The 27339-nt window shown below is 43.9% G+C and overlaps 2 protein-coding genes across 2 annotated transcripts in view; both read right to left on the bottom strand.

Moving 5' to 3' along the window:
- The window catches only part of LOC311035178 (glutamate receptor ionotropic, NMDA 2A-like), a gene marked incomplete at both ends in the record, with an annotated part of 279959 nt that overhangs the window by 139213 nt on the left and 113407 nt on the right, over positions 1 to 27339 (bottom strand). The window contains 3 exons of the mRNA XM_084043257.1: positions 3552 to 3651; positions 22748 to 22882; positions 23683 to 23849. Coding sequence (XP_083899383.1) covers positions 3552 to 3651; positions 22748 to 22882; positions 23683 to 23849 — 402 coding nt within the window. The remainder of the gene's footprint in view (positions 1 to 3551; positions 3652 to 22747; positions 22883 to 23682; positions 23850 to 27339) is intronic.
- Positions 11065 to 12666, bottom strand: LOC311065293 (copine-3-like; the record flags this gene model as incomplete). The annotated part of the gene is made up of 1 exon (XM_084085551.1): positions 11065 to 12666. The coding sequence occupies one exon, from the start codon at positions 12664 to 12666 to the stop codon at positions 11065 to 11067; it is 1602 nt and encodes a 533-aa protein (XP_083941677.1).

Raw genomic sequence — 27339 nt, forward strand, 5'->3', positions numbered from 1 at the left:
TGTCATCACCACTAGCTGTAATGTGATTGGCTGACTTTGCAAATTCAGGACTGTGATTGGCTAGCGAAACACATGACACATGTGCAGCCCTATGAATAGCAGTATGGACTTAAAAAAAACACTTCTGTGTTTTAAAAAAACCCAAACACTTCTGTATTTTTTTTAAGTGAGTCATGTTGTGATGACCACACACCGCCCACTTCACACTGGGTGTGATTTTTTACTTTACTGGAGTATTTCCAATCTTCTGTACTTTTACTTCAACTAACTCCACTACTGTACATCTCAGAGGCAAATATTATACTTTAACTCCACTACAATTATTTGAAAACGTTATACAGTAGTTACTTTGTAGATTGTGATTATCATTACAAAACATACATTAACCACTTCAGCCCTATATACATTTCGGCCATTTGAAAATAGCCGACCTATAAGATCACAATGCATCGCAATGCGACGTGTTGTGACCTTGTAGATCTGCTACTTTCAAAAGATTTTGAAAACTTGTGAAATGGGACATTCTGCATAATGAGTACTTTCTACTTTTGGTACTTTAAAGGAGGAGTTCACCCAAAAAATGACTTAATTTCTATCAATCGCACACCCTATGAAGCCTTGAATTCATGGATTCTTTTTTGTTTTTGTCTCATTCCTAAGCTAATAATTTGATTCCCGTCTCCTACCGGCTAATGTATCCGGTAGGAGACACAAAGTAGATTATTTGTGTCTCCTACTGGAAATACACACGTTCATCAAATTATTGTCTTAGGAATGCCACAAATACAAAATTAAATCCATGAAATCAAGGCTTCTTGGGGTGTGTAATTGATAGAAAATAAGTCATTTTTTGGGTGAACTCCTCCTTTAAGTACATTTTGATACCAATATTTTTGTACTTTCACTCAAGTACATTTTGAATTCCTGACTTTTACTTGTAACAGAGTATTTTTGCAGTATTGATACTTTTGTGTGAGTACGTTTTCCACCACTGCCAAAACGCCTCTAATCACACAATCAGAAACAGATCGGTTGCAAGTTTACCCCCTTAAGTTTTTACCAGACCTTGTTTTTAACCCATTAAGACCTGGAACTGTGTCATTTTTAGATTTGAGCTAAAAAGCATTATTTTACACTTTGGTCTATTCAAAAATAGCAGATCTACAAGCTCATAGCGCGGCACCGAGTGCCGCGCTATGAGCTTGTAGATCTGCTATTTTTAAGAAATCGTGAAAATGTGTGCAAATCTTTCAATATAAATACTTTTAAAGCGAACATTTTTAACTCAAATCTTTGCTTCTGGGGGGTCCCTGGAAAAACATATTTTGATGGGGGTCCGCGGCCAAATACATATCATTTTGGGGGTCGTTGACATGAAAAAGATTGAGCACCACTGATATAGAAACATACGTTTTTCAGAATACTGTTGAGATTTAGGAGACATGTAGAATCGGCTTCAGCTCTCAATGGGTTAAATCAAGTGCAAACTCTGCCCAGATGGCCCATCAGTTGCCTGGGAGCCCGTAAACAGACGCAACCCTCTGCTGCTCCATGTTTACCCACATCCCACCACGTGCAAACTGTCTGTGACAGGCAATTTTTTGGGGGAAATGTTCACATTCGTCAAGCACTGGGAATTGGCTCGAATAAGTGGAGCCAAAAACTACCACCGCGATTCAATCAGACCAAACTTTTCGGACACTGTCTGTCTGCCAAGAACCTTTTTTCAGAGCCGCTCGCTGCATGCTGGCAAACGTGGACCCTGTCATATTGGATGAGACAGGATTTAGAGGGGGAAAAAAAAACGTGTAAGCCCTTAGGATTTTTCCCTTGACATGGGACATTTTGTCTGCGACTCCAAGACGGGCTAAAGAAGTCCCTGCAGTCTGTCTGTCTGTCTGTATGGGCCACCAGTCCTCAGGAAGAGAGCGGATATACCGGTAGCGAGCCACAGAATATTGGAGGAGGCTAATCTAAAGACACGACTTTGCATGATCCCCACGGAACGGTGAAGATAACACCCAACACAGCAGCCTATTCATGCACTAAAGCGGCTAATCTCAACCTGTGGGGCCCCAAATAAAATGGCAAAACACTAAGATTGTGATGATAGATATAACAGTGGTTCTCAAACTTTTTCGTGCCAAGGACCCCCAAATAGACACTTATTAGCCCGCGGACCCCCATTTGAAAAGATAAGCCAGGGACCCCCATAATAGAAGATTTTTACGGCTCTCTAGCAGTGATTCTCAACCATTTTAATTTCAAGGACCCCCAGTTTGTCATGCATTAGGCTACGGACCCCCATTTAATAGCATGTACTGTATGTCTCTGGGACCCCAATTCATATTGTAACATCAATGTTAATTTAACTCTGAGAGTGTACAAATGGAACCCCCTCAAGTACCCCTGGGGGTCCCCGGACCCCACTTTGAGAACCAATGGCATATAAATAGGGGTACTTGAGGGGGTCCCCCTGGAACCCCCTCAAGTACCCCTGGGGGTCCCCGGACCCCACTTTGAGAACCAATGGCATATAAAGTAATAATAAAGTATTTGAGTGTTCATTCAAGATGAACTTTATAAATGATGTAACAAAGTTAAATCAACATGTAGGAAGGATAGGCATAAACAAGCTTTGAGCTTCAAGGGATATTTCACTTTCAAAAAAACGTTGGGTCATTTTTCGTTTATTTTATAAAATGTTTTAATTGTATTTAATTTTTTTCATTTTCCAAAAGAAATATTACAAATAAATGAAAAACGTTATCGAAAAAACACGGCCCCCTCGCGTATTAGGAGGGCAGGGTGAGTCACCAGAACCAAGGACGGGTGTTTTTGATCAATCTAACATGTTAAAAATTGTGTTTGAAGTTATAATGGGTTTGTATAGGAAGGGGGCGTGTCTGATAAAATGAATATCAAATATCTAAATACTGAATCAAGCAACTTAAAAACTGTCTGGGGGGATCACAAAAGCCTGAGTAGACGATAAAATGACCCAACTTTTTTTTAAAAAGTGAAATATCCCTTTCAGCCTGATGCCTTTTCGATCAAACAACAGTTCTTATGTTAGTGATTGATCATTGGTCATTAAAGGAGCTACACCATGAATTAAAAAAAATAAAATAATATTTAATATCATATTGTTTATGTCCCTCAAACGTTTTTCAAAAGGTTTGAGCCTAAATCAAGCCTCAGATATACTCATTCCAACTAACTTCTCTCTAGCTTATAAAGCACTTTCAGCTGCAATACCAAAACGTCCTGTTGGGCAGAGGGGTAATACTGAGCAATTCTGTCTGTCAAAATACATGGGCAGAAATGCAAGTGATGTCACGCCATTCTGAGATGGCCTGTTCAGACACGCCCATTCTGAAAATCTCTGAAATGAGAATGAATGACTGAATGTTAAGAAAAATAAAAAATTGGGGTACAAGAGACACTGGGGAGCCCAAAAAATACCTCCCCCCCCAAAAAAAGAAGAAATTCATGGTGTAGCCCCTTTAAAATTAAGGTCAAGTGCTCTTAAGCTCTGCAGGCCTCCTCACCTCTGGGGTAAAGTCTGGGTTTCCGGTGGTCAGACTGGAGACGATCCAGATGTAACCGGCTCCCGTCAGGCCTAAGGACCGCGCCTCCTCCAGTATGTACCTGTAACAGACAGCAGAGGAAAAGGAATTAACTACTAGAGCAAGGTTTTTCAGGCCAAGGACCCCTTAGCTTAGCTGAGACAGAGATAAAGCAGGGACCTTGGTCTCCTATTTTTTTCCCCTCTACACCAAATCTGTTCGCTGAAAATAGCAGATCTACAAGCACACAACTCGATAGTGTGTGCGCAAATAGGGATGCTAGTGGTTAATATAAAAAATAAAATAAAATAAAGAGAGAGAGAGAGAGAGAGAGAGAGAGAGAGAGACGGAGACAGAGACGGAGACACAGATAGACAGACTAATAAGCTAGTGAAAGCAGCGTGACGAATCATATTGGTCAAGATTTGCCTAGTATCTGCTATATTTATAACATTCACATTCTAAAAGGATGGGGCTGAAAATAACCAGGGATCCCTCAAATCCAAGCCAATGCACTTTATTTTGTCCCACTTTTCAGGAAAGAGGTTAGAAATAGGAAGTATTAAGACCAGAACTACTCGTTTTCCATAACTGCACATATCCTGAGGCAGTTATGAGTTATGTGTGCGTGTGCGTGTGTGTGTGTGTGTGTGTGTTTGTCCGTCCGTCCGTCCGTCCGTCCGTCCGTCCGTCCGTCCGTCCATCCGTGTGTCTGTGTGTGTGTGTGTTCGTCTGTCCGTCCATCTGTGTGTCTGTGTGTGTGTGTGTGTGTGTGTGTTCATCCGTCCCGTCCGTCCGTCCGTCTGTTAACAGCTAATCTCCGGCACAGTTCGTTCGATCACGCCGATCGTTTCACGATCGGCGTGAAACTGTGCACGCACGTGATTGGCTAAGATTGGCATCTAAAGTTTGCAGGAGTGGCTCGTTTTGAACACAATGCCTCAAATCATGAACGCAGCGTCCGATTGCTGTGAAAGGCAGAGGAAGATATTGTCCTATTAGCGGCACCGGGAGGCCGAAAAACACATGTTTTTTTATATTACTGCTAGTCTCCTACACATTTTGTTCAAATATCACACATTATCATGGTACCGCTGGTTTATAAAATGTTTTTCATTTTTTGTGATATTTTACATTGAAACAGTGTACCTCAATTTGCCATGTATTGTTGCACTTTAATATATTTTGATGAGAAGTATTTTTTGACAAACTGGGAACCTTCTACATGAACCTCCTGAGCCACTGCCACCCACACACAACGGTGTCAGAACACTTGTCTCTCTCAATTGTGTGTGTGTGTGTGTGTGTGTGTGTGTGTGTGTGTGTGTGTGTGTGTGTGTGTGTGTGTGTGTGTGTGTGTGTCTACATTTCTCAGACAATGTAGACAACATCTTCCCTCAGGCTATATTTTGTTGTTTTTCATTTAAAAATATAGACTTTCTTTATATCATGGAATATAACAACTGTGTTGCAAGAAAAAAAAAACAGTAGGAGGCATTTTACCCATACGGTTATGAAGCATTAACTCATTCACTGTCAAGGGTGACTTATGACAACTGACAATTTCTGTTTTCTGCTTGTTTAAAAAAAAAAACAAGCCACATTCAAATGTCCATAGCTCTGGAATGGAGGATTGCGACCGGCCAAATTCTTTTTCCTATACTACCAGACCCCCCTGGCGTGTGATGACCCGATCTCCGTGAGGACGGCGGTCACAGAGAATATTCCATGATCTTTGGTCGTAGGGGTTTTAACAGTTCGTGGCTGGGGTTGTGCAGCTTGATGATGCGCTGGGCTTTGACTATACACACCGCTTTTTGTACAGTTCCTGGAGCACGGGGAGCTGGAATGTCTTTTCCCCACTGTGGACACGCAGGTCCACAGTGGAGTAAAACCTTTTCACTGTGCGTACGCGAGTGTTTCTTCAGATAACCCAACTGACTGAAACTCCTGTCACACTGTTTACAGGGGAAAGGCCTTTCTCCACTGTGGATACGCGAGTGTTTCGTCAGATTACTCGAACAACTGAAACTCCTGTCACACTGTTGACAGGGGAAAGGCCTTTCTCCACTGTGGATACGCGAGTGTTTCGTCAGATTACTCGAACAACTGAAACTCCTGTCACACCGTTGACAGTGGAAAGGCTTTTCTCCACTGTGGACACGCAGGTGTTCCTTCAGACTACTCGACAGACCAAAACACTTGCCACACTGTTGACAGTGGAAAGGCCTCTCTCCACCGTGGGCAAGCGAGTGTGTCTGCAGTTGAACCAACTGAGAGAAACTCTTGCTACACTGTTTACAGTGATAAGGTTTTTCTCCACTGTGGACGCGCAGGTGTGTCTTCAGATTATCCGCCCAACTGAACCTCTTGTGACACTGTTGACAGTGGAAAGGCTTCTCTCTCTCGCTGTGGACGCACAAGTGTCTGTTCAGATACCTCGAACAACCGAAACTCTTGCCACACCGTTCACAGTGGAAGGGTTTTACTCCAGGGTGGTCACCAGCCTGTACGCTGTGTACGACGTCATTGGTTGTATTCTGACTTGTCCTTGTCGAGTTAAAGTCTCGGTGAGGCCCTGGTTCGTCTGTGTCGTCTCTTCGCTTCAGGCTGTCTACGGGGCTGATGATCTCGGCCACCGCTCCTTCGTGGTCAAGGCTGCTGCTATCCATGTTATGTTGAAATATATGTAGGTTGTCTTTGGGCCGAAAGATTTCTATATACTCCCTGTATCTCTCCCTCTTGGACTGTCACAGTAGATTCCGCTGCGTTAAGACAGTTTCACGTCTTATATAAGATGACCAAAGCTCTGGTGTGAATTCACTCACAACACAAACTGTTGCCAAGCATTCCTAGCAATGCCAATTTGTGCAGGCAAAACTGACCAGCTAAATGCCTAGATCAGGGGTCTTTTTTCTGTGATATGATTTATTTTTCCGCATTAAGCACTTGAACCCTAGCATCCCTATTCTGAGGATAACTTTAGCATCGCGCTGCGAGGCGTTGTGAGCTTGTAGATCGGCTATTTTTGGCAAAGAGGTATAGATGTAGATGGGAAAAAAGAGCAGACCAAGTAAAAAAAAAAGATTAATCTGAAACACAATTTTATACAATATAGAGGGGGTCCCTGCTTCATCCCTCTCTCAGCTAGGGGGTCCTTGTCCTGAAAACGTTGAAGACCCCTGGCCTAGATTGTAAATGTCGTAAATATCATTACGCCGTATTTCAGTCAGATAACTCATGAATAGTTGAACCAATATTATAGAACAAATAGATTGAACCAATATTATAGAATGAGAATACAAGTGTGGATGTGATATTGGCATTCAGGCTCTGCTACATTTTTCTCCCTGCTCAGCACAATTAGACAACCATCATTAACCATTAACAAATGCAATGCCAGGTATATTAATCAATTAATAGATCTACAAGCTCATAGCGTGGCAGAGTGCGCGCTATGATAAGCTAGTGAAAGCAGCGTGACGAAATCATATTGGTCAAGATTTGCCTAGTATCTGCTATATTTATAACATTCACATTCTAAAAGGATGGGGCTGAAAATAACCAGGGATCCCTCAAATCCAAGCCAATGCACTTTATTTTGTCCCACTTTTCAGGAAAGAGGTTAGAAATAGGAAGTATTAAGACCAGAACTACTCGTTTTCCATAACTGCACATATCCTGAGGTGTGTGTGTGTGTGTGTGTGTGTGTGTGTGTGTGTGTGTGTGTGTGTGTGTGTGTGTGTGTGTGTGTGTGTGTGTGTATGTGTGTTCGTCCGTCCGTCCGTCCGTCCATCCGTGTGTCTGTGTGTGTGTGTGTTCATCCGTCCCGTCCGTCCGTCTGTTAACAGCTAATCTCCGGCACAGTTCGTTTGACCAATCGGCATGAAACTGTGCACGCATGTGATTGACTAAGTAAGATTGGCATCTAAAGTTTGCAGGAGTGGCCCGTTTTGAACAAAATGCCTCAAATCATGAACGCAGCGTCCGATTGCTGTGAAAGGCAGAGGAAGATATTGTCCTATTAGCGGCACCAGGAGGCAGAAAAACACATGTTTTTTATATTACTGCTAGTCTCCTACACATTTTGTTCAAATATCACACATTATCATGGTACCGCTTGTTTATAAAATGTTTTTCATTTTTTGTGATATTTTACATTGAAACAGTGTACCTCAATTTGCCATGTATTGTTGCACTTTAATATATTTTGATGAGAAGTATTTTTTGACAAACTGGGAACCTTCTACATGTACAGTACCTCCTGAGCCACTGCCGCCCACACACAACGGTGTCAGAACACTTGTCTCTCTCAATTGTGTGTGTGTGTGTGTGTGTGTGTGTGTGTGTGTGTGTGTGTGTGTGTGTGTGTGTGTGTGTGTGTGTGTGTGTGTGTGTGTGTGTGTGTATCTACATTTCTCAGACAATGTAGACAACATCTTCCCTAAGGCTACATTTTGTTGTTTTTCATTTAAAAACATAGACTTTCTTTATATCATGGAATATAACAACTGTGTTGCAAGAAAAAAAAAAGAGTAGGAGGCATTTTACCCATATGGTTATGAAGCATTAACTCATTCACTGTCAAGGATGACTTATGACAACTGACAATTTCTGTTTTCTGCTTGTTTTAAAAAAAAAAACAAGCCACATTCTAATGGCCATAGCTCTGGAATGGAGGATTGCGACCGGCCAAATTCTTTTTCCTATACTACCAGACCCCCCTGGCGTGTGATGACCCGATCTCCGTGAGGACGGCGGTCACAGAGAATATTCCATGATCTTTGGTCGTAGGGGTTTTAACAGTTCGTGGCTGGGGTTGTGCAGCTTGATGATGCGCTGGGCTTTGACTATACACACCGCTTTTTGTACAGTTCCTGGAGCACGGGGAGCTGGAATGTCTTTTCCCCACTGTGGACACGCAGGTCCACAGTGGAGTAAAACCTTTTCACTGTGCGTACGCGAGTGTTTCTTCAGATAACCCAACTGACTGAAACTCCTGTCACACTGTTTACAGGGGAAAGGCTTTTCTCCACTGTGGATACGCGAGTGTTTCGTCAGATTACTCGAACAACTGAAACTCCTGTCACACTGTTGACAGTGGAAAGGCTTTTCTCCACTGTGGACACGCAGGTGTTCCTTCAGACTACTCGACAGACCAAAACACTTGCCACACTGTTGACAGTGGAAAGTCTTCTCTCCACCGTGGGCAAGCGAGTGTGTCTGCAGTTGAACCAACTGAGAGAAACTCTTGCTACACTGTTTACAGTGATAAGGTTTTTCTCCACTGTGGACGCGCAGGTGTGTCTTCAGATTATCCGCCCAACTGAACCTCTTGTGACACTGTTGACAGTGGAAAGGCTTCTCTCTCTCGCTGTGGACGCACAAGTGTCTGTTCAGATACCTCGAACAACCGAAACTCTTGCCACACCGTTCACAGTGGAAGGGTTTTACTCCAGGGTGGTCACCAGCCTGTACGCTGTGTACGACGTCATTGGTTGTATTCTGACTTGTCCTTGTTGAGTTAAAGTCTCGGTGAGGCCCTGGTTCGTCTGTGTCGTCTCTTCGCTTCAGGCTGTCTACGGGGCTGATGATCTCGGCCACCGCTCCTTCATGGTCAAGGCTGCTGCTATCCATGTTATGTGGAAATATATGTAGGTTGTCTTTGGGCCGAAAGATTTCTATATACTCCCTGTATCTCTCCCTCTTGGACTGTCACAGTAGATTCCGCTGCGTTAAGACAGTTTCACGTCTTATATAAGATGACCAAAGCTCTGGTGTGAATTCACTCACAACACAAACTGTTGCCAAGCATTCCTAGCAATGCCAATTTGTGCAGGCAAAACTGACCAGCTAAATGCCTGGATTGTAAATGATTATCATTAAGCCGTATTTCAGTCAGATAACTAACGAATAGTTGAGCCAATATTATAGAACAAATAGATTTAACCAATATTAAAGAATGAGAATACAAGTGTGGATGTAATATTTCATCTTGGCATTCAGGCTCTGCTACATTTTTCCTCCCTGCTCGGCACTATTAGACAACCATCATTAACCATTAACAAATGCAATGCCAGGTATATTAATTAATAGATCTACAAGCTCATAGCGTGGCAGAGTGCGCGCTATGAGCTTGTAGATCTGCTATTTATTTTTTGAAACTTTGTGCAAATCTTTGAATATATACAGTATATATTTTTTGCTTTTAACTCAAATCTTTGCGTCTGGGGATTCTACAGTAAAACAACTATATACTATATTGCTATATCAGTGGTTCTCAAACCTTTTCATGTCAAGGACCACCCAAAATGATATGTAATAGGCCACGGACCCCCACCTCAAAATATTTAGCTCCAGGGATCCCCATGCAGAAGCAAAGATTTGAGTTTGAAACGATAAAGAAATACAAAAATAGCTGATCTACAAGCTCATGAGTGCGAAACTGGGAACCGGGAACCTTCTACATGTACCTCCTGAGCCACTGCCGCCCACACACAATGGTGTCGCAACAACCTGTCTCTCTCAAGTGTGTGTATGTGTGTGTGTGTGTGGGGAGGGTGTTACAACAAACAGTACTACAGTGCAGATATTTCTCAGACGATGTAGACAACATCTTCCCCAGGCTATATGTTGTTGTTTTTCATGAAAAAAAATTGCTTTCTTTACATCATTGAATATAAGAACCGTGTTGCAAGAAGAAAAAAAAAAGAGTATGGGGGCGTCACAAAAGAACAGCAGAGGCTTCCTTGTACTAGAAGTTTGTGTTTGGTTTGTGTTGTTGGGTGACTGTTAGTCCTTTGCCATGGTGCTACTATGGGTCCTACTAGGCGTGTTGGTGGCAGCAGGGTTTGGAGACAGGCTGATGTTAGTATATGAAATTGGAAACGACACTAACCGGTCTGGGACATTGTGAAGTCAGCGCTTGTCCCCTACTCGTTCATTGCCATGGACGGGAATTCCCGTCCAATTCTTTTTTAGTGGTTTTATAAAAGATCGCACTGTCCTCTATCACGTCATCCCAAGATTTCCGCCTCCGTCCACTTCCTGTTCAGCGGTTTCCTGGGAACAGCTATATTGATTTGTTTAGCCCTGCATTTGGTTAGACATGGGCTCTATCAAAGGAAGGGACAGTCCCGGTTATAATTTTTTTTCTCTGGACGACGAACAGTGATCGCGGTCTGACGAACAGTGATCGCGGTCTGACACGGTCTGACAAGCGATCATAATGAATATAAATGTTCTGTGGCCGGTTGGGAAAGACGTGCATTTTTGACGGAAGATGCCGTTTTCGCGTGCGGCGACAAGGTAAGGCACCATCAAGGGTGATTTGTTTTCCTCTGGGGGACGGCCACTGAAACTGTTTGTGTTTGCAAACGGTCCGATGATAGATCATAATGGATCTTCATTTTCTGTGACCAGTTGAAAAGGTTAAAAAAACACGAAAACTGCTGACAGTGTGGCAGTGTATGTATATACTCTGGCAGTGAAAGAGTTAAGGGTTGGGATCAAGGGGCGGCTTCAGTTTGAATAAACTGAAGAAGGAGGCCACTTGTTGAGGTAACTCGGCCAGTACACTCTGGGCCAGAGCCTGGCTGGGAGCGTTCTGGAACTGTCTGAAGGGCACAAACTGGACGATGTCTCTCATGGCGGTCTCGCCGGTCTGAGAGCGCAGGCGACCGTCGTCTCCGTCCAGGAACTCCATGGCGCCGAAGTCGGCCCCGCCCACGCCTACGATGATGATGGACATGGGCAGCCGCGAGGCGCTGACGATGGCGCTGCGCGTCCTGTCCATGTCTGTGATCACGCCGTCCGTGATGATGAGCAGGACGAAGTATTGCGACGCGGCGGTCTGCTGGAGAGCCTGTTTGGCGAAGCCGGACACGTGGTTGATGACGGGGGAGAAGTTGGTCGGACCGTAGAGCTTCACCTGAGGCAAACATGCCCTGTAGGCTTCCACCACCCCTTCTATGCCGGCACAGAACGGGTTCGATGGGTTGAAATTCAAGGGGAACTCGTGGGAAACCTGCCACGACGGAGGAACCTGGGCTCCGAAGCCGAAGGCTGGGAACATCTTATCACTGTCATAGTCCTGGATGACGTTACCCACAGACCAGATGGCAGATAGGTACTCGTTGACACCCTGCGGGCTGATGTAGTGGAGAGACTGGGGGGACCGGGGGTCCCCGTTGGAGCCCGTGAAGTCAACTGCCACGGTGAAGTTGAGCTGACAGCCTCCCATGATGTAATCCAGGAACGTATACTCCTTCACCACCTGGCAAACCTTCACGCTAACGACGCCAGAGTTCTTATAGCCCTTCTTCTTCTGTTTCTTTGCACCGTTGATGCATTCAAACTCCGCCGGGGAGGTTCTGGAAGCTTCCAGAAGCTGTGCCAGCGAGGTCTCGAAGTTTCCGATGAGGTCGTGCGAGCCGTCGTTGTCGTAGTCGTAACACTCCACCTTCAGTGGCTTCTCGACGTCTCCTCCGCAGAGAGACTGCAGCGGGACGGCGAAGGGTCTCCACGATGGATTCAGGTTGTTCTTCACCACCTCTGTCCTGTGGGCCAGCTGCCAGCCGGTGTCCGTCTGCTTGTAGAATTCCAGGTACGGGTCGGACTTGCCAAAGAAATCCTTGTTGTCAAGCTTCCTGGCTTCCACCTCAAAGTTCACCAAACGGTTGTCTTTTATTTCTTCAGCAGTGATGCTGATGGTCCCTTTTCCAGCAGGCTTCTTGCTCTTCAGGACCAGCGGTCGGGTATATTTCCTACTGGACACCACCTGGCCCAGAGTGCACTCCAGCTCTCCCAGGAAGTCGTGGTCGCTCAGGTCCACGGTCTTGTTGTCGATGTCATAGATCCCAAACTTCAGTTTCTGGACCATCTCAAAGTGGTAATCCATGACAAACTTTCGGGCAAACCTGGGATTGAGGGAGTTGTGCACCTTCTCCGTGCGGCCCAGTTCACACCACTGGGACTGTGCGCTGCTGCTGGTCAGCAGGACACACAGAGGGTCGGACTTTGAGCAAATATCTCTGTCCAACAGATTGTCACAGGTGACTGTCAGCTCCACCTTGGTGGAACACTCAGCAGAAGCCATGTTTGTCCGATCCAAAGAAAAAAGTAAGGAAAACAGATAAAAAGCTATGTACGCAGACTGGTTGAAAATTGGTAGTGTGATGTGGTCCAGTTTTTTATCTAAGCTGCCTCAAGGCTTGCATCATCCACTATGATGTCAGCCATCCCCGAATATGGAGTTCCCTTTCAGTCTCTAGTACGAGTTATAGTTACTAAACAGGCGTCGGCCTACTCAGACCTGGGCGTGTCCAAGCTCATGAGTGACAGTTGTCACCGTGTGTGTCTGCTTGTTGAGCTGAACACACTGACTGTATGTAAAGTAGTGCATTTATGTATGTATGTATGTATGTATGTATGTATGTATGTATGTATGTATGTATGTATGTATGTATGTATGTATGTATGTATGTATGTATGTCCACAAACATTGATGACAACATCAATACGGGGGTCAATACGGGGCTCATCAAAGGCACCACTCACTTCACACCGGGTGTGATTTTTAAATCAAAGATGTACGTAAACTACAAGCTGTAGATGAGGAAACAAATCGATATTGATTAACTACATGACCTATTTATAGGCTAGAATTTATAGATTGTTTACAAGCAAGCTGCGAGTGACCAGCAACGAGTCCGTCTGTACTTCTCTCTGCCCACCCACCATCAGCCCTGCTGTCTGGGCAGAAAGACCACCCGCTGCCAGAGCTGTCCTGGGTGTTTATTTACAGTATGTTTAGGTGTCTGTATCGAGCTACAACTGTTAGTTTAAAACAGGGGTCTTCAACGTTTTCAGGACAAGGACCCCCTAGCTGAGAGAGGGATGAAGCAGGGACCCCCTCTATATTGTATACAATTGTGTTTCAGATAAACTTTTGCTGCTCTTTTTTCCCTCTACTCCACAAAAATAGCCGATCTACAAGCTCACAACACCTCGCAGCGCGAGGCGTTGTAGATCTGCTATTTTTTTGCTAAAGCGCGAGGCGTTGTGAGCTTGTAGATCTGCTATTTTTTTGCTAAAGTTCTCATCAGAAAAAGGAATGCTAGGGTTCAAGTGGTTAATGTAAAATAAAATAATCATATCACACAAAAATTTGGCGGACCCCCTGTAGTAACTCTGAGGACCCCCTAGGGGTCCCGGACCCCCTGTTGAAGACCCCTGATTTAAAACGTTTCGCTACTATGTGCATACAGCAGTTAGTTTCTTCCAGTTGCAAAAAAGTATTGAGTGAGTGTTTCTAGTCCACACGACCAAATGACAGCAGTATGGTGCTGGCTGTCAGCAATCCAGTGACCAGCTGCCTGCACCCAGCACAAAGCTTGCTTCACAAGAACAATGTTGGTGTAACTAAGCGAATCGCTAGAGAATATATATTTTATATATACAGATTAGTATATAAAACAAGTAAAAATATAGCTGCAAGCAGCGATAATACGGGGCCAGGAGAGAGAAAGAGAAATGATAATCCCTTTAACAGGTCAGTTCATGAAAGTCCTTGTGGTCTTGTTTCCAATGAGGGCCTGTGAGCAATTAGGGGTTAAGAGTCTTGCTTGTGTCGATGACAAATTTCATCAACACATTTGCTGACCTGGCCTGGAATCGTACCTGGGGCAACCAGAGCCTCTGGCTCCCTAGGCGGGCTCACTAACCACTCAGCTATGGCCGCCCCTGAGAGAGAGCGAGAGAGAGAGAGAGAGAGAGAGAGAGAGAGAGAGAGAGAGAGAGAGAGAGAGAGAGAGAGAGAGAGAGAGAGAGAGAGAGAGAGAGAGAGAGAGAGAGAGAGAGAGAGAAACGGAATAGATTGAAGAGAAAGACATGGAAACGGAATAGATTGAAGAGAGAGAGAGAGAGCCATGGAAACGGAATTTATTGAGTCATGTTTTTTGCAATTCAACTTAAATGAGTGTGCATCAAGTGAGGCTTGAACCAGCAACCTTGCGGTCGTGAGGCACTCTTAGGTAGCTGCAACACTACCTATAGTGCTATAGCTTTGTCCAGGCTGATGTTGTCTGTTGAGGATGACAAACGCTTGCCTTCTGTCATGACCCAAGCCCCTGTTTCACTAACACTAAGATCACTCGTTCACAAACCATTTACCAATGAAGAAATTGTACATCTCCTCAGAAGCAAAACTAGTGAAAGTAGCCGATCTACAAGCTCACAAACCATTAAAAGTTGTCAGATTGTACATCGGCTATTTTCACAATGAAGTATGTTATACATTGAAAAAACATACTCTCATTGCTATCTGAAAAGTTGTGAGATCAGCTGTATGTAAAAAACACTCAATTAAGTATTTCATGTTATCTTTAACAATTGCAGATGTATTCATTGATAGTCATGTTGTGTGAAATGCAACTTAGATGAAGTCTGCACCAAGTGAGGCTTGAACTGGTGACCTTCAGGTTGTGGGGCACACATTTAAGCGAGAAGCCACCAACAGACAAGAGCCTGTGAAAGGAGATCACACAGATGATACAGTTTCACGCAAATAGCTGAAAAATCCTGGGTTTAAGTGTTTTTCAAACTGCTCAAGATTGTGGACAATCTGAGGGCGGTGCTTACTGGTCAACGTGATAGATGTGTTCCTCATTAGTCAAGGCACATGTGTAAGCAGGTCTAATGGCTGTCGGCCAAACGAGGCATGACTTTTGCCTGTTTAAAGTTTCAATTTTCAAAAAATTGCTATAGCGCCCCCGTTTGACCAATTGGAGTAAGATTGGTTTCAGTGATATTTGGAATGGCCCTTTACATTTCTGCAAAGTTTCAAAGAATGGTAAGTCTGCATGTATGTGTTAGGGGCAGATGAATAATTGTCATAAAACTGCAATATTCATTGGCTCATTAAAGCTTCATTTTTTCACTTATGGAAGATATTTTGCAAACGTTTTTTGGTATAGGTCCAAAGTTCATGTGTAAAAAGTTTCGTGCAGATTACTCAAAAATCCCAGGAGGAGATAGGTTTTAACTGTTTTTCATATAGTTCGAAATGGTGGGAGATCTAAGGGTCAGAGGTCAAAAGTCAGAGCGTGAAAGTTGTTCATCATGAGGAGACGCATGTGTGTATTGAAGTTTTATGGCTGTAGGTAAAACAGGGCATGAGTTGTACCTGTTCAAAGTTGGCATTTTCAACTGAGTGCTATAGCGCCACCTTTTGACGAAAGATTGTGAGATTTATTTTTTGATCGTTTTTCATGACCATCTATCATATGGCCGAGTTTCATAAAAAGCGTATGCACGGTTCAGCCAGAACTGGCAAAAACGGCAGAAGAAGAAGAAGAAATGGAATAATGCGAATAACAATACGGGTCCATGCTGGAAGCCTGGCCCCGTAATTTTAAATGTAGTAAAGCAGGGGTCTTCAAAGTTTTCAGGCCAAGGACCCCCTAACTGAGAGAGAGATAAAGCAGGGACCCCCTCTATATTGCATAAAATTGTGTTTCAGATTAAAAGAAATTACTTTGTCTACTCTTTTTTCCCTTTAGACCTATACCTTTTTGGCTAATGTTCCCCTAAGAAAAGGGATGATATAAGGTTCAAGTGGTTGGTGAAAAAAAAAAATCATACCACACAAATATTTGGCGGACCCCCTGTAGTAACTCTGAGGACCCCCTAGGGGTCCCGGACCCCTGTTGAAGACCCATGTAGTAAAGTAAAAATATAATCACATGGTGCAGTATTTATGGGTTTTAATCTGTTCTCTGATGGACCGGGAGAAACATTTTCTGTCCCTGGAGTGTGTCGGTGAGAAATCAGAGGCAGAGGAGGGCGATGATTGGCTGGACACTTAGTGCACTAGCTTCAAAGTTGAAGTTTTCTCAACTTTGACGCCACGCCTTTTTTTGCTTTTGAGCAACGCGATGCTAAGCAAAAGCGTGAAGACGCTCGATTCCACAGACTTTCCATTGAAACTGGCTGCTCAGTCAGGAGCAGCCAGCGTCATGATATTGTATATCGTGGCTATCGGGTGGAAACTCATACGTCCAAAACTGTAGATTTTCAGGATAAAAAAAATAGCAGAGCTCAAAAAGCATCGCAATGCGACGCGTTTTGAGCTTGTAGATCTGCTATTTTTGATACTTTTGTGGGACACAAAACATTATGGAAAAAAAAAAATTAAAAGTTAAAGAGCTGGTGCCATGTTTTTGCACTTTTTCTGTTTTTCATGTGTCTATGAGGTTGATAGAACTTCATTAAGCACCCCGGTGGTGTTTTTATGGTGTTTGATGTCTTCTCTGACTATTTGGAGTTTCTTTCTGGAGGCTGAAACCTTAAGGGTCAAACGTGCCAATAGAGAAACAGCGCTTTAGTGACATAGTAAAAACATACCCTCCCCCTCATTATCATATAATGGGCATGAGGAGGAGGAGGGACTAGGACAGGTGGGTGGTGCTAAGGTGGTGGAGGAGGTGCTAAGGTGTAACCTGACGCTACCAGATCCAAACAGCTTGCTCCACACATTGTTTCACAGCTTATTTGGATCTGGGATCTCGGGAGCCAATTCGATGACGGGGCTGTTCCTTTTTTTCAAGATACTTGGTAGATGATTGGATGGGACCGTCTGTCTATCACCGTGTGGGCGTGCAAACACAACCAATCATATCGATGTGTCTACGTGACGTATGGTCGTCGCGACACCAGGAAGTCAACACCGTAGTTCAGTATTTCACCATAACAAGAACTCTCAAGAAGTTGCTAAAAAAAGTTATCATGGAGGTCGGAGATTTTGTAACACGAATTTGCGCATAAAAGGTATTTTAACGGGTACAAGGAAGATATTTGATAAGCCTAAGCTTGCAAACGAAACAAGTATTAACGAACGCCTGATAGCGTTAGGTTTAACGCTGTTTAAAGACCCCTCCGTATCGTGTCGGATGTAGGTCATGTCTTCGCTTGCTTCAAAGAATGGAAGAAGATTTTTCCATTTTAAGGCGATGGGAAAAAGAGGACAAAGACAGAAGACCTCCAGAAACGGCTACCGCTACAGCAGAAACACCGACGTCACCTGAGGCATCCTGCCTGTGGTCACCAGACTCTCCTCTCAGCGTTAAAGCGTTTTACTCTTGAGTCTGAGTCAGTCAATAATATAGCCTTACAGTCTTTCAACATGTCCACGATACACTTTAGATAACGTATATCTCATTGTGCTATAAAAGTCTGTGCAATAACTGCTGCCAAGTAGTCAAAAATGTTGCAATAATTCACTGTTGCTGTTCATCAATGACTGGACCAAGTGCATCTTTATTTTTCTCATTACTTTAACACACAGAAAATATGTATCTCGAATTTGCACTGTTTAACAAAGGGTACTTGAAAGGGATATGAGAGTGTACATATACCTATTGAATATAGGCTACGCATGTTTGTATTGTTTTTATAATCCTGTTATATATATATTGTTGTGATTTTCCCCTACCTGAGTATGCGCAACTATAGCATTTAGTTGTTTTTTCTATAAATAAATATTTTAATTTGCCTCACTTGTTCATGTTTACTTTCTAAAACAACATCATAACATGTTTGTACAGTATCAAAGTTGGATCCCATCTGTAAAATGGCAAACTGATCAATGCCTCTAGCCTAATGATTTGAAACAATCAATTTTAACATGGGGGGGGGGGGGGGGGGAAGCAGGGATCAAGAGTCATCATGCATAGTGAAAAGGGTGACATACAGTACCAGGACAGATGTAAAACAATGATGTACTTATTTTGTGATAAAAGGTTATCAATATAAAAGTGATATATTTGCATACCGCAGTACCAGGACAGATGTAAAACAATGATGTACTTATTTTGTGATAAAAGGTTATCAATATAAAAGTGATATATTTGCATACCTGGAAAAGAAACCACCAGATTTTTTGCAGCGACAAACTTTTAATCACTTGCTTATGTTCAAATTACATACAAAACCATTTTAATCATGAGCATTCAGTCAACTAAATATTCCACAGCTTTAATTGACAACCAATGTGAGTCTTATAAGAGCCTTTAATGGCCAACTGCTTATTCGTCAGACGATTCTGAGCTGCTGTGCTGTGTTCCCATCTCAAAGTCCTCATCATCTTCATCAAAATACCCTGTATAATCGATGTCTGGCTCAGTGAAGCTACCCTCTTGAGAAGAAGGCTCTACATCCTCAATGTCACCAAAGACTTCATTGATGATTAGCAGAATTTCTCTTGCATGTTTTTTTCTGAATACGGGAAGGTTTCTAAGAATGTAAGACAAGTCAAATATGTGTGTGCAGCGTTCTACTACTGCATCCATGAGCTCAGCACTGAAACCAGTACATGCTGACTTGCTAGTGTAGACATGTGCTGTGTCTTTTTCTAAACAACTCATATACTCCTCTAACATTTCCCGGATAAGAGATTTGTCCTCTTGTGTTACCACTCTACATTTCCCTTGCATGCCAGGGAAATTCAAGCCCATCCCAAGAGGCGTTATTATGAATCCCACGCCGCGTCCTGGATTTAGACCCGCCTTACGTGTCTGATTGGCTCCCCGGCAGGCATAGTTTTACTGAGGTTAGGGTTAGGGTTAGGGTTAGGTTTAGGCATAGTCTTACTGAGGTTAGGGTTAGGGTTAGGGTTAGGTTTAGGCATAGTTTTACTGAGGTTAGGGTTAGGGTTGAGGTTAGGTATAGGCATAGTAGCAAAAACGAGAACTGTCAATCACAGCGACTACTGACCAATCACAGCGCCCGCTCAGCGGGTTTGCCACGACGCGGTGTGGGAATCATAATAACGCTCCCAAGAGCTGTTGTTGCAACAACCACTCGGCAGCTCCCCTCTCCCTCTCCACTAAAGGAGGCCAAAACTCTGTCTTTGTACTTTGACAGTGTGTTGCTGTGGAAGATTCCTATAAGGTGGTTCTCAGCCTTCTGATCCTGGTCTCTGTTAACCCAAGCATCTTCTCCCAATTCTGCTTTAAGATAGGTGAACACTCTCCCAACTAACTTCAGTGTTCTGCAATAGATTATGATGGGAGACATTGATAGCCCCTTATCTTTGACCTCCTTTACTACCCAGTCCATACAGTTCAAGTTATCAGCAGGAACCCTGTTTGGGCTAACAGTCACGAGAGTTGCCTCCTCCATATTCAGCATCCTGGTCACACGGCCTCTGTTCTTGTTATCAGCAGATGCTGTCAACGCTAAAACAGGTAAACCTGAAAGACAATAAGTGCACATATATCAGCAAACAAGCATTAATGAAGAACTGCTGTAGGCTACACTTTCTATAGTGTTATAAAGGGGAAATAATTAGGTTATTTATGTTATCGGGTAGCTTCAGGTAAAGACTGACATTTCCACATATCATACTGTATTTTCTTTACATGACAAATAACTACACTTGGACAGCAACACCCAGTCCCCTGGTTGAAAGAAAAAGAAATCCTACATTGAGTCTAGGTAGCAGCAATAGTAACGTGCATAGTTGCATTACAACAATACAGTGACAGTAAGATCTGTGTTTAACATTTGGTCTGTTTGTGTGTGTTAGCTTATTGTTTATAATATAATGTTTGACCTAAATAAAACATAAATGTTACAACACTTCGTCTTTGAACTACTGTAACCGTATTTAGAAACACGCTGCTCTGTTTTGTTTTACAGTTTAACATTACAGTGTATGTGTAGTGTAACAATTACACTATACAGCCATTTAACGGCGTTTAGCTTACCATTTGTATGCGACGTGAACTTCATCGACGACAATGCCCAGTAGGTTTTCACGATACACTTGTGAGGAAAGCATATCACGCCATTTATCTTCCAGTAACCACGTCTCCGGGCTACCAAAGACCAGCTGACATCGGCCGTCGAGGATGTCGGTGTGTGCTGCATTATCTACGAGTTGCCCAGCATAGAGTCCCAGATTCGTAGCCTCTTTGATTTGATCTGCTACGAGGGCAGTCAAAGGAGACGATCAATATAGGCTTCGGCTTCGTCCCCAGTTCTTTCGCTACCAGTGGAGCTAGTTGGTAAATTAAACTCTTGCCGAAGCCAGTCGGGAGGAGAGCAAAAACATCTTTTCCACGCAGAAAAGCCTTCAGTGCCATACTTTGCTCTTCTTTCAAAGAAGAAATATTGTCCAGTTGAGAAATAACTAATGTTATTGCAGCATCTATCGTCATATCGGTGTTGCTCATGGTAGCGGCCATGTTGACTAGTGAAGAAACTACAAAACAACAGTCGCTTCTATATGGCGTCACAGCCGCTTCCCACCCTTAGCTCACGCTGATTGGTCCGTACCGGGAGCGGTACGGCGTTAGCTCAACCCCTTGAGCGATCTCAGATGTAGCTGTCTTGAGGAACCTGGTTACTCAATACCGCCACCTCTGGCAGGGTCAGGTTAGCTAAGGTGAGCACCAGGTATATTTAATGAACTGGAGGCGTGTCCACATAAAAAAATTTTTTTAACAATTTCTGTACACTTTTTTGAAAAAAAACTTCCTCCTAGTATAACCATAATACCTGATGATTATGTTTTAGGGGGGGGGGGGGGGGGGTCACTGAAAATCACGGCACCCCGTCTTTAAGATATACAGATAAGAGGTTTCTGCCCGGCCGTAACGATAATGTGTTATGGTGGTAAGGCTTAAAGCCCCTCAAAGTGTGCTATGATTAATGTAGAGAAGGACAAGGTCCGCACACCGTCTTAATGCTCCCAAGAATATTCATTTATTAAAGCGGTAAGCGTTTTTACCGCTTCGATAAACACATGTTTTTGGGAGCATTAAGGACGGTGTGCAGACCCTTCTCCTTCTCTACAGTGTTATCTATTCTAATCCACCACCCCGTCAAAATAGTCTTTACTTGTGTGGATGTGTGTGTGCACCTCTTGGACTAGTTATGATTAACTAGACCATACCCGGTCGGCGCAGCGCAGCCGTGGGGGGATATGCGCACATGATCTGGCAACCCGGGAGGCAGTTCGTTCCATAGCTGGGCAGCCCCGTAACCATGGCGACAGTGTTTGACACAAAAACGCTAATAAGAAGCTGAGCTTTGATGAAATTGAAAAACGGGCTCCACAGTTGTGTTCAGATGGTAATGGTCAATGGCTGTGTGCAAAATCAGAGCAATTGGTCCAGCCAGTGAGGAGAACCGGGTATCTTCACGTACTCACCTACGCACCTACTCACCACTACAGAGGTTACTAGAATTATAGTAGGATGTACAAACATGGCTATTCCTACTCTTGTGTACTTGTGTATATATGAGATGTAACAAAGCACATCTTGGAGTCTGTGAAGTGCATTTGTATTGCATTGTTTTGTTTTGTCTAGACAAAATGTCATCCAATGTTTCATTGAAAAGGCTATGAATTATTGAGTCTCGAGACAGACACACGCAGGGACAGAGAGAGAGAGAGAGAGAGAGAGACGTGGAGAGAGCAGTGGTGGAAAGTAACTAAGTACATTTACTTACGCTGTACTTAAGTACAATTTTGAGGTACAAATCTGTCTGTCAGTAGCACCCCGCGGACCATTACTGATTGACGCATGATTGCATGTCATTACTGACAGGTGGTGCAAACAAACCTGGTCGACTAAAGCTCTGTAAACTTGCAGTTTATGTGATATCGCGCTGCTAAAGTTATTTAAGACGTCTGAAACCAAGGACAGACGGTCAAAAGGACATTCTGAGGACTTTAACAAACCAAAGCACGAAGAAACTCTTTTCCACAACAAGCGGCCAACGAGGTATTCTATTTTTAGATTTGCTTTGATGTTGCCGTTGTGTTTAACCCGCGCATTTCTACATGTCTTGTAGTGTTATGTATGTTATGTTATGTACTTGCAATGTATTGATTGTATGCTTATTATTTTGTGTGAATATAGTTCTCACGGCATGACTGAGGGATGAGGAGAATGCCTGAAGCAATAAATGCCCGTTTATAAAGAACCCGACCTGTGTCATCAATGTTGTGAGAGGAGCTACAAATGTAATGCACAATCTATGTGAAGCGCTGTGGATAAAAGCGATATATAAATGCACCATTTACATTGCACTATTGATACTTTTACTAAACATTTGAGTACTTTTCCCACCACTGACAGAGAGAGGGACAGACAGGTATATATACTCACATAGCTTCATCCTTGGAGGCGTACAGCAGGATGACAGGACTCTGGATCCTCTTCAGGGCGATGTGTGATTTAGAGTTCTGGTCCCCGTCGATGGCGTCTAGCGTCACCACGCTCTGCAGGTCCCACCGCACGAAACTATACAGCCACAACACAACAACACAACACATGATGGATGGTACCTGTAGCCACATGTCCCCCAACTCCACGGGGTTTCCATCAAAAAGTGGATGACATGAACACAATGTGAGGGTGTGTGTGTGTGTGTGTGTGTGTGTGTGTGTGTGTGTGTGTGTGTGTGTGTGTGTGTGTGTGTGTGTGTGTGTGTGTGTGTGTGTGTGTGTGTGTGTGTGTGTGTGTGTCCTATATCACCTGTGGTCCTGTGGGTGCCACTTGTCCCCTAAATCTACAGACTTTCCATCAAAAGTGGACGACACACAAAAAACAATTTGTGTTCATGTGTGCATGTGTGTGTGTTTGTGCGTGCGTGTGTGCGTGTGTGTGTGTGTGTCTAACGTCCAGGGTTGCCAAATCTGCTCATAAAAAATTTCCCCACAAGATTTCATTTGAAAATAGCCGATCTACAAGCTCACAACGCGTCGCATCGCGACGCGTTGTGAGCTTGTAGATCTGCTATTTTCAAATAGCTGATGCACATGTTAAAGTACTCATGTGGCCCAGAGTTGCTTCTTTTGGGCTGGTTTTCCTAGACCCGGTTGCTTGTTTCTCTCACAGAATCTGGCAACACTGGCAACGTCTCCCAAGACGTCAAACTTTGACTGGAAGGGGGGGGGGGCAAATACGGTGTGAGTGTGTGTGTGTGTGTGTGTGTGTGTGTGTGTGTGTGTGTGTGTGTGTGTGTGTGTGTGTGTGTGTGTGTGTGTATGTGTGTATGTGTGTGTGTGTGTGTGTGTATGTGTGTGTGTGTCCCATATCACCTGTGGTCCACGGTGACCCTCAGCGTGCTGATGAAGTCCTGGTATCCGGGGAACTTGGAGGTGACGATGGAGAAGACGTGCCAGTCGTACTCCTCCATGATGCCCAGCATCAGCAGAGCCTCCTGCTGCAGAGCCGCCCCGAACTGGAAGAACGTCGACTTCTCGTCCTGAACGGAAGAAGAAGAAGAAGAAGAGTCCAAAACACCGAACGTTACTCTTCATCACAATCACTGTTCTTTTCCGTGGCTCATATGTTGCTCATACAAGGTGAGGGTAGCAGTGCTTTACACTGAACCAATGAAGGTAGAAAAGTCTACGCTCTAAACTCGAGGATTACTAAAATTAAAGGGAAGTTCACCCCAAAAAAGTATTTGTTTCTATTGATTAGTCACCCCATGGAGACTTCAATTCATGGATCTTTTCTTGTTTTTGTCTCATTCCTAAGCCAATAATGAGACAAAAACAAGAAAAGATCCATGAATTTAAGTCTCAATGGGGTGACTAATCAATAGAGAAAAAGTCATTTGGGGGGGGGGGGGGGGGGGGGGCTGTCCCTTTAAAGCCAGTTGCGGAGACCAGAATAAAAGTCCACAAATAACAGAAAAGGTTCACACTCTGACAATAGGACGTTGAGGCTCTTAACATGAAAAAAATAAATAGTATTTTTAAATTACAAAGTGAAAAATGTGACACAAGGAGCGGACGTTTGGGTCCTCAGACCCTCCTCAACGCTGAATGCAGGTTGCCCATGTTGGCTATAAGTAGGCTGTCGGCCTATTAGAGGTAACCAATGGTAATGAATCAATTAGTCCATCATCATCACTGTTGTGGCCAAAGAGCCAGCAATGAAATATATATTAGTCATGGGTCGTTCATGATCGATTCCTTCAAAATAACTAGTTCTTTGGCGTGAACGAGAACGAACCCGTTCACTTCCTGAAGCTGTTACGTTCACGCTTTCGTCCATACCCCCCCACCCCCTCCCCCCGTACACAGGACGGGAGGGCGGTCTGTTCCCGCGACAGACAGACAGCGTAGCGGTTGAGTTGTTTTTCACTAGACATGAACGAATCATTTGAACGAATCATTTGAACGAATCATTTGAACGAATCATTTGAACAAATCATTTGAACTAATCATTTGAACTAATCATTTGAACTAATCATTGACGTGAACATTGACCAAGGTTCATGTATCACCCATCGTTCACCCGTTTGGCATCAAGGGTTGTGAGAATGCGTTGGTCAAAGTAAGGGTGAGAGACAGCTGTCTGATTCAGAATCACACACTGTCACCACACTGAGGGTGACAGTCAAGAGTTCAAGAGTTCAAGAAACCACCAAAGTGGACACCGGGGTGGTTTACCAGGCTATAGGTGAGAGACCTGTCTGGTTCACTATCACTCTCACCACGCTGAGGGTGAGACTAGGCAGCACTCCAGTGACCTGTGGTCAGTCACACTACACCAGCCTATAACCACATAAAACCCTCTCTAGACCATGCAGTGATTCTCAACCTGTGGTTCCGGGGACAACTGATGGACGGCGAGGATATTGCAAGTGGGCCCTCAAACAATTGGCAAAACATTAATATAACAAAAGTAAGGTTTTGTTATATTAATGGTTTTAAATTGTCTTTAAAACCTTGAAACAGGGGGTTTCTTTGTGATACCAATAATAGGAACTTAACCCATTAAGACTGAGAACGCATCTGTGTCATTTTAGATTTCTTTGAAAACTCAAATCTTCGCTTCTGGGGGTTTCTGGAACAAATGATTTTGAGGTATCTTTTATTTTTCTTTCAAAAAACAAACCCTGGAGTGTATTGTTGGAAAGTGTGGTTTGTGTGCGCCAATGGTGTGTGAACGCTGTTACGAACTCTGGTGGTGTGGATCAAACAAATGAACCCTGGTCTGCCAAAAACACGGGGGTCTCGGTTTGCCTCCAAATGCATCAGAGTTCAGTTCACTAGTAGGTGTGAATGCAAACGGAACCAAATGGAAAAAATGCAACAATGTTACAACTTCACCCCCGAAATCACACCAGTGTACTTAATTAACTCTAGGAGTGAAGCTGCCCTTAGTAAACTGGACCTGATTGTGGCTCCGTATCAAATCCGTTCGCCAAAAATAGCTGATCTACAAGCTCACAGCGTGTCGCGTTCAACCCCAGCGTGCCCCCAGAATAGGCACGCTGGGGTTGAAGGGGTCAACACATTCTCACAGATAGGCGTCAGTTATTGCCACTCTGTCATTTTCACTCCCTAATAGTGATGTGCGGGTCGTTTTTTTCATGACCCGCCCCGCCCCGCCACGGAACCCAACTCGCCTCAACCCGCCCCGCGAACCCATATATAAATTTATGGCGACCCGCGGTGAGAAAAAAAAGATAATAATAAAAGTGCTCTTTTAAGTACCCAAAGTCGCGTTAAATGTCTACAGTAGCACAACATTGTCATGGGCTAAATAAACAAGCATGTTGTTCAAAAGAGGCTTTTTTTTTTTTTTCGTGTGAGAGCGGCTGACCCACTCACCCGCAGCCCGCATAATTGCCTCTGAAATCCTGACTCGACCACCCGCGCCGCGGGTTGACCCGCGGGACCCGCGGGTTACGGGTCGGCCCGCTCATCACTACTCCCTAATGCTTCACTATAGACCCCTTAACAGACGACGTCACACTGATAAGAACCAGTATGCGTGCAACCAGTATGCGTGCAATGAAACCCATTCTATCAGGTCTCGCTAGGACGCGCCTCACTAGCCAACACAGAAGAGGGGGTTGGGGTGCGCTGAAACCAGCGCAGCCCGAAATAACAGGTTGGGAATTGATTGCGTGAAACAATCACCTGTGCGTCCAGTCTCAATGTTAGTAAACAAATAATTGGTCTATAAGACTACAACAACTAAAAGGCACGTATTGAAGTTGCAAATACTACTCAAATCAAGATTTTGGCCAGCTGTTTCGGTGGCTAACCTGGTAGCAAAGCTTGGCTACTAACCGCAACCTCTCGTGATCATCAATCCCAATTCTTTTTTGTCTCTCCGCATAGTTTTTGTGAGTTATGTCGCCATGGCGTCCAGTCATGTCAAAACTTGACGTTTCAGGGCTACTGACAAAGCGGCAAAATGTGACGTCTTGGGAGTGAGTACGGGTTTGAAGGGGTTGATGGTGAGTCAGGCCCACAAACAGAATGGGGTCAGAGATATTATTATCACTGCAAATTGAAGAATCAGAGTTTGTACTGACAGTCACATTCAGAGTGACTTATGAGCAGCTGTTCCACACAGTCCACAGGAAAAGGGCTTCAAGGAAAGTAGATCACAAGTTCAAGATCAATGAACACAAGCTAGAAACTATATATACAGTATACAATGTACGATGCACTCTTAAGTCTGTTTGTGGAAACACAGATCGTGTCCCGAATCCACACACAGCTTCTTGCAGACTCAAGAAAACAACGAGGAAAAAAACAACAACAATATCGTGCCTCGTCTCTCCCTTGCGCTTGTGCTTCAAATCAGCAGAACACGAAGCTATAAATATCTGCATGGAAACTTTGTATCACCGGTATGTTTGCGCTTTTCTCGCACACAACGCATAACACACACACACACACACACACACACACACACACACACACACACACCACAGCGCAGAG

Source organism: Gymnoscopelus microlampas (assembly GCF_963454915.1).
Source record: "Gymnoscopelus microlampas genome assembly, chromosome: 2".
NCBI lineage: Eukaryota > Metazoa > Chordata > Actinopteri > Myctophiformes > Myctophidae > Gymnoscopelus > Gymnoscopelus microlampas.